We start from the raw sequence: 8,180 nt of genomic DNA on the forward strand, positions 1-8,180 counted from the left end.
AGATTTTATTTCAAAAAGTTTCCTTATGTGAATTTCATTAAGTGACGGGATTTAATGTAGGATAATTTTGGTATCGTACATCTCTCTATCAACTTTTCTCCTCCATTATTCCGAGAATTAAAACATAGAGGTTTTATTTGTAATGTATTTAATTGTCTTAATGAAGAAAATAAAAAGTTTCCAAATTCTCTCTTTCTCTAGGGTTTTTTATTTTTTATATCTTAATGTTCTTTTGTAAATTTTACACTCAATTCAGGAACCATATCCGAGTTCTGGCTTAGAGAGAGCCTAGAATTGCGACACGTATTCTGAACTCATGCTTTTCAGTAAATGAACCAGTTTTTAATGTGTTTGATAGACTGAACGGGTTTTTCATTATTCTGAAGATTTTATTTTAAAAATTTTCTTTATATGAATCTTACTAAGTGACGGGATTTTATGTAGGATAATTATGGTATACCTCATCTCTCTCTCTCTCCTATTCTCTCATTTATTATTCTTAAAATTAAAACATAAGGGTTTTATTTGTAATGTTTTTAATTGTCTTAACGAATGAAAACAAAATATTTCCAAATTCTCTTTTTGTCTAACTTTCTTTTTATATTTCAATGTTCTTTTGTAAATTTTACACTCAATTCAGGAATCATATATATATATAACAAAACTAATAATTAAAAAACTAAAAATATGAAAATAATTTTTTTTTTTTAAAAAAAAAAGTAAGAAGAAGAAGAAAGGGGTGGTTGCAGCCACTCTCATGGCCAGCCTAGGGGTGGTCGAACCACCCTCATAGGCCTTGGGGTGGCTTGGCCACCCCTTTTAGGCCAGGGGGTGGCCGAACTACCCCCATGGCCCTTGGGGGTGGTCCAGCCATCCCAAAAATAAAAATCCTTCTTTCTTTTTTTTTTTTGCCTTTTGGGGTGGCCGGACCACTCCCAAAGGCAATGGGGGTGGTTCGGCCAACCCTAAATGGCCAAAGGGGGGTGGTTGAAACCAACCCTTGGCCTAATGGGGGTGGCCGAGAAAAACACTAAAATTTCATACAATTGTCGACCTTTTTTAAGATGCTATGAAATTTTTCAACTTTTTTTATACATCAGGAAATATAACATTATCGGTGGAAAACAAAATGCCTAAAATGTTACATTATTAGCGTTCTACAATGTGCCGAAATATGCACACAGCCAATTTCTTAGTCTTTTGACTTCATGATGTCAAATCATGTAAATTTTTTAAAAGGCATGTCAGTATTAACTTCATGTACTCTATTAGATACACTACTTGTAAATCTTAACCATAAAATAAATATTACCTATTTCATTTGAAATATAAATGATATTTGTCCATCGTGAGATGGTAGATGCTTGCATAATTATGGCCTCTACCCCTTCCCTTGTTGAAGGGTGACCCAAGGGGGTGGAGGCTGTCCCCTTGCCTTCGAAAGGGGGACCTCCACCCCTCAAAAGGAGTAGGTTTCCCCCTTGTACTTAGGGGGCAACCTCCACCCTCTCAATTAGGGGTTGGCCAGCCTCTTCTCTTTACAATTTCTTGAGGGTATTATTGAAAATTCATGTCGATTCTATTAGATGATGGATGGTAAATTGGAGAAAGTAACCAATTTGTAATATAGAAAAACTTCAGTGAGTTAATTGCAAAAATTAAAATTTCAGGAAGTGATTTGATATAAAAACAAAACTCAAGATAATAACTTGATAATATCCCTTGACTAAAAATAGTAACAATATTAAACAGCAAAACCAGAAGTAGTATCTTATTCCTCATAATTTCTCATCGAGGAGGCTTTAACTTCTTGTTAATACATCATAACTTACAATTATCACAATCATTATACATGCACTTATACAACCAACATTGTAAAATAAGCTTTGAGAAGAGTTATACACAAGCAGGAGCATCAAAGTTGGGAAATACTATGAAAGCAATGGACCTTGGCACAATATATAATGGAGAATTTACATCATTAAGAACAGGATCCAGCTTGGGGATTTCTCCTTCATCTGTAAGCTTTAATGGAACTCCATTTAGAACTGAGATTTCACTTCGAAGGAACCCATCTTTTGGGGTCAAGTGGTACTCCTCTCTGTATAAGGGTTCATCTGAAGCTTTCCTTCCAACCCAAGAAACTGTTCTCTTAAGATTATGCATGATAGAATTTTCTAGCTCAATTTTTTTCCCATCTGCACGGAAATCAAAGTTCATATGATTTCCGACATTGATTATGTAATGAGTCTGATTGCTTAAGTTGATCAGGAGTACAGTTATACCCGCCTGTAAAAATGATGACAGTAGTCAAAATAAGGGAATGCAAGATATGATAAGAGCAACAAGAAGCATTGTTGTAGAAACTACTGGAGATCTCATGCAATTTTTTTAACGGTTCAGATTTAATTTCAGGTTTCAATGAGAAAGAGAGTAGAATTAAATCGGGATCGTTGAAAAACTATAGAAAATCTCCTGTAGTTTTGTTTTTACAGCACGCACCTAAGCCAAATCCGGAGATTTGAGCCTACAACTGTAAAACACAAATGTCTCACAGATTACCCAAGTTGGTGCAATTATGAAACGCAAGTGGTGCATGTGCCTCAATTGAGCACCTGATAAAATCTGTGCCCGCATGAAAATACTGATGCCAAAGCTTGGGTTTCAATGGTCACAGAAAATGATTAAAAAAAATAAAGGTTATGAACATCTCACCATAGTATAGACAGACCTACACAAATGATAAAAAAAATAAAAAATAAAAAAATTTGGCTATGAACATCTCACTGTAATAAAGACAAACCTACACATTGCCCCCAAAATTGGAACAAAATCAACACATAATAGAGCCTTACTCTTCCTTTTGAACAATGGGCATAAGAGCGTAAATATGATGAAGCATAGGCATCAACAGCAAGAACGCCTTTTCCCATAAGTCGATGCCATAGAAGTGAACTACTCAAAAAAAGACACCAAACAAAAGGAAACAATATTCAATTAGATAAGCTTGTCAAGGACAAATACTCAAACACTTTTTAAACCGTCCCCGGGCAAAAAAAAAAAAAAAAAAAGAAACAACGTCAATGCTCTTGGCTTCTTGCCTGTAGTAATCAGGCCTGGGAACAAATGTGGTTGTGTTGAGGAGACCGTAGCTCCCACCAATTAAAGACTGCCTGCAATATACTTTAGTATTGTACTTGGATGCCATTCCAAGCTGATCTAAGTACCTAGAATTCATACATAAATAAGAATTGTCCTGTAATTGATGACACAATTAATATAAAACAATAACAAATTCTTCTTTTGCTGAGACAAAATGCTTAAGGTACTAAAAAAGAGAGGTAAATAATGGAAGTAATGAGACAACCAAGATTACCAGAAGCTGTTCACAAATGTGTCAGACACATGACGGCCACCACTGTTATATGCGCCACCAGATTCTCCAACCCATGCGGAAGCCCAAGGACCATGCTTTTTAATAATTTGTTGAAGATTGCTGAATGTGTCTGATATCTTGCTCAAGTGAGAGGGATCCAATATCTTACTTACAAGATTGGGATCATTACCTGAAATGGAGAGAGGAAATATAAAAGCAGAAGTGAGCACAATGATAAATACAAGTGTGTGTGTGTGTGTGTTTGTCAGGGACATGTCAACTCTTATTTAGTTGCACAAGAAAGTCACCATTCAGAAACCAGAGGTCTTGAAATGATGTCCATAGGAGCTTAAAGCAATCTATGTAATAAGGTCAAACTTATATGAGCCTTTTTGCCTTGTCAAGTTTTAACTTCCTTGCAAATATCTATGGTGAATGTATGTGTGTTGGCGTGCACGTGTTTGTGTGTGTGTGTGTGAGAGAGAGAGAGAGAGAGAGAGAGATTTGGCTGTTCAAACAGGAGATAAGAAGACAAAGAGCTATGTCTATATTCTAGCTGTGCAGTGTACAACAGGGTGCGTTTCTTTTTGTTGGGAGGGGGAATCAACTGTTTTATATCATTCGAAAGTAGTATAGACCTTCAGTTATATTCGAAGTTCAGAAGATCAATAATTTGTTTCCCTTCTTTTGTCATAGACAACTAGCAGCAAGGAAAAAAGAAGTCCTAAGTTGATCCCTAGCAATCATACTGTCAGGGTTCAATTTATAAGAAAGAAGAAGAGAAAACAAGAACATTAGTTTACACATTCAATCATTTTTCCATGTCCTCTTAACTATTCATCATGGCTGACATGCAATACAGTCCCGGGCTAAGGGGACAAAATCAAAAGGCAAAGAAGACAATGGAATATATCCACTGCATAAAATGCTCTGATGTATAACTAATATCAAATAAAGCTATTACTGAATATTATATAAGCCCTAATTTCAATGTAGAACAAGCATTTCATATTGCCAATGGTGGTATGTATAAATATCAACAGTGAAAGAATTTTGATATTACAGTTGCTCACCTGCACCTAAATTGTATATATGATGGGTCACGATATTGAGTACATTTGAACCTGAAACATCAAGAAGTGTAGTGTACCACTTTGGGTCAACGAATCCTCCAGGAGCTATAAGTGAAGGTCTCGAGTGGGATTTCTTATACAACTCGTTCATAATATCTTTAAGTTTGATCAAGTCTTTCCCATACAGTTCAGCACGAACACTTGCACCAACGCCAGTTCCACTCAACTCATTACCTACGCAAAGGCAAAAATATTGGTGAAGCAGAACAAGATAATGGAAACAATAAAGAGCTTCATCTATTGTTCCATACCAAATTCCCATGAATTTATTTGGTATCCCTTCGAAATGGTATACTTCATTAAATCTATTGTGTTACTAGGGTCCCAATCTCCTTCCCAAGCACCCCTCCTGATCTGGTGCCTCCCATAAAGCGCATTCAAGCCAAATGTGACAATTACCCTGCAAATGAAAGATTCACATAACCACCATGAGTGCAACCTCCCCACCAGTAAAGAAAAGAAAAAGAACAAAAAAGTTCTCTTTACTCAAATACTTGTAGATACAAATTTGAAAAATTCAACATAATTGGGAAATCTTGTGGAAGTCAAAAGACAATCTAAAAAATGAACTGGAAAAACATGAATTATGCATCCATGATTTTTCAATAAAGTTTTTCATTACTTAAAAAAAAAAAAAAAAAAAAAAAAAAAACTTGAATTATGCATCCAGCGTTTAAGCTGAAAAGAACATGGAAGGATGGTAAAACCTAAGATATAGAAACCCAGCATTGTCAGTTGGTAAACACACACACACACTCAAAAAAAGAGAAGAGGCCTTCTCATTGAAGTTTCATAAGGAAAATAAGACAGCATTTAAAAGAGAGTTTACATCATAGATGGTGTGCTAAAACAGAATGACTATCTACATGGATGTCCAATCTAAGAGAAGCTTGACAAATAACTTTGTGATGCTTGTCACGACCTTGAAAGTACGACCAACTAAAGCCTATCTGTTTTGCATATTATGTGCGAGTTAACAATCAATCAAGTAGAGAAAAGACAGTCCTTTCAGTCACTATCAGGGTTGACGAAACCAGACAATCAACTACCTTGGTAGTATGAATGTTTTATTTTAATTTTTAAAGAATTCAGGTTGATATGTAGTATCCCAACATAAATAAAAAGATTATTTCATTGATTTTTTTGGCCACAGGGAAGAAAATATACTCCCGATGTCATAAAGCTTACCCTGTCTTACTGAAAAAATGGTTCAGCTCATCCCACCTCCTCATGTATAAGCATCCCTTTGAATATCCAAACAACCCATCTTTCATCTTTCGGAATGGATGGCAAGGAGACTTCAAATCTCCTATGTTGTACAATACTCGATCCTGCAAAGATCCTCCGATTCTTATCCTCAAATGCTTGAAAGCTATCAATCCACCAACGTCAAAAGATTAATATTGTGTTGTTAGTCAAACTAATCCAACAAGATTCTAATCGTAAAAAACATACACTATTTGTTAATCACTGTAAATAACAATCGAATGTTACGAGAAAATTTCTTTTAAAAAAACAAAAACGAATTGAAACAGATAGACAAACCTTGGATTGCCTTGGCAAGTAAAGGATGAGATAAGTCCTGAAAAAAAAAAAAAAAAAAATCACACCAAGCAATGATTCAAATTGCTTCACTGTTTTCCAGCAAACTAATGAAAAAGGTTTAATATCAGTCCTTCAATGCTAATGTAAGCTTACAAAGTGGTAAGTTTCTAAATCCTCACCAGATTTGTAACAGATGCATTCCCCCATGGACATTGGTTGTAGTCACACTTAGTATGGGGCCACCAATCAAGAGTTGCACAGATGAAATTATCATCAATTTCAGCTACTGCTGTAGTCCCATCAACTACAATTTTAGCATGTCTAATTTCTTGAGCCAAAATCACAGGGAGGGAAACCAGGATGAGGAAAAAAGAGAGGTGGAGTCCCATTGGTAGATCAATGACAACAGCTTCAGAAGCACCTCAACTTATACAAATTAACTGCAACAAGAATGATAGATCTTTTTAATGAGAAGCAGATATTCTAAGATGTTGTACAGCTAGTAGATGTCACTAGAAATGGATTACATGACACTTGTGATTTTTCCACTCAGTTGGGAAGGGAGTTACAGAATTTCAATTCTCATTTGCCCTAAACCACATAAGCATCTTTCACCTTTTCAGCCAATCAAGAACTTGAAAATCTCAAAACTAACATTCATTTCATATCTATAATATCCTAAAAAGATTTTAGAGAAAAATAAATAAATCCTAAAAAGATGAGAGAGAGAGAGAGAGCAATACTAACATCTACATACTGGAAACAGATTCGTTGAAAATCAAGAACACAGAAACTAGTGTTGTATTAGAAATTCTTGTTAGATCCATGAAGATTTATAGTATCTGAGAAAAGTGCAATAATCATAACATAGATACAAGAAGTGGAAGCAACATTCCTAAGATTAGAAATCACAAAACCAGTTCTTTAAACCCAGAAAGTATCATTATAAAAGACTAAATAAAAAATAAAAAACTGGCTTTTCACCTGCTATACTTCGTAGAACGGAAGGACCAAGTCCAAAACTACCCAAATAGAGTTTAAGATAGTTAAGGACAACCGCGATGACAATTACGTCAATAAAATTAAGAGTCATGATACAACTTACGCCATAGATGTTAATAATGGTGACGCTCAAAAGTAGCTTTCCTGGAGGCATGCACCAGAAATGACTAGATGGGACACATGAAGAACAAAATCTAAAGAAACCCAAATAGAATTCAAGAAAATAACGCAAACCCAGATGAAAACTAACCCCAAATGTTGCAAATTCACCATCAATGACAACAGTGAAGCTCAACTCTCCAGCAACTTCCTTCAGACAAAGTACATCAATAATGCGGTTCTTTTTTTTTTGGAGGAGAGCGACTTCACTGTTCGCCTTGTCTTCCTTATCTTGGCGTTTCTGACACTACTGTTACAAGAAAAACACGTTGCGTGAACTGGGTCGGTTTTGTCGCATTTGTCGGTTCGGCTAAAAGCTACGGCTAAATCGAGCTGAGGTTTTAGTTTAAGCATAATCTTTTCATGGGTTTGGTGGGTTTAAACATTTAAGTATCTTTTCGGGAAAAGGTTGAGATAAGATAATATATGTTTTTCCATTAAAAATAATAAAAAATGAAAATGTTTTGGTTGTACTTGTACAGGTGCTATTGGATGAGATTCCAAGTTAGCTTGGGCTGAAAGTTATGCCTTCACAAGTTACCAAAAAAAGAAAGTTATGCCTTCACCAAATCTCTCTTTCCTGTAACATGGATTTTGCTTAATGCGGTGAGGGTTGAAGAATGTTTTTTTTTTTTTTTTTTTGGCTTTTATTATTATTATTATTTGAGAATTAAATATGGTTTGATCAAAGTCAATATAAACCGTAAGATCTGTCTAAATGTTAATACCCACCTGCATCTAATCAAGTTTTTGAAGAGTAATTGATATTAGCTTAGCATTAAGTAAGAAAAAACAATAAAACAAGAAGAGTAATTAACATTTGAAGAGGCATCCTACCCCTTCATGACAAGAGGGAAGAAATCCTAGTACTTGATATGAAATTTGTATAGTCTACCATGTTTCAATTTTTTTTTTAAATATATATATATATATATTAGGCATATTAATTTACCTATTTTTTTGTT

General features: G+C 35.0%; 1 protein-coding gene across 2 annotated transcripts; it reads right to left on the reverse strand.

Moving 5' to 3' along the window:
• Positions 1–1,744: 1,744 nt before the first annotated feature.
• LOC132174640 (heparanase-like protein 1) lies at positions 1,745–7,451 on the reverse strand. 2 transcript variants are annotated; one of them, XM_059586270.2, is made up of 10 exons: positions 7,307–7,451; positions 6,234–6,494; positions 6,055–6,091; positions 5,698–5,881; positions 4,761–4,909; positions 4,450–4,683; positions 3,377–3,566; positions 3,102–3,227; positions 2,856–2,955; positions 1,745–2,289 (listed from the first exon to the last, which is right to left on the reverse strand). In XM_059586270.2, exons 2-10 carry the CDS (start codon positions 6,441–6,443, stop codon positions 1,897–1,899), a joined length of 1,623 nt encoding a protein of 540 aa, XP_059442253.2. In that variant the 5' UTR covers positions 6,444–6,494; positions 7,307–7,451; the 3' UTR covers positions 1,745–1,896. The 2 variants fall into 2 exon arrangements, with proteins under 2 accessions (XP_059442253.2, XP_059442254.2); XM_059586271.2 differs by lacking the exon at positions 7,307–7,451 and adding an exon at positions 7,039–7,134.
• Positions 7,452–8,180: the final 729 nt, after the last annotated feature.

Source organism: Corylus avellana, chromosome 3, assembly GCF_965113065.1.
Source record: "Corylus avellana chromosome 3, dhCorAvel1.hap1.2, whole genome shotgun sequence".
NCBI lineage: Eukaryota > Viridiplantae > Streptophyta > Magnoliopsida > Fagales > Betulaceae > Corylus > Corylus avellana.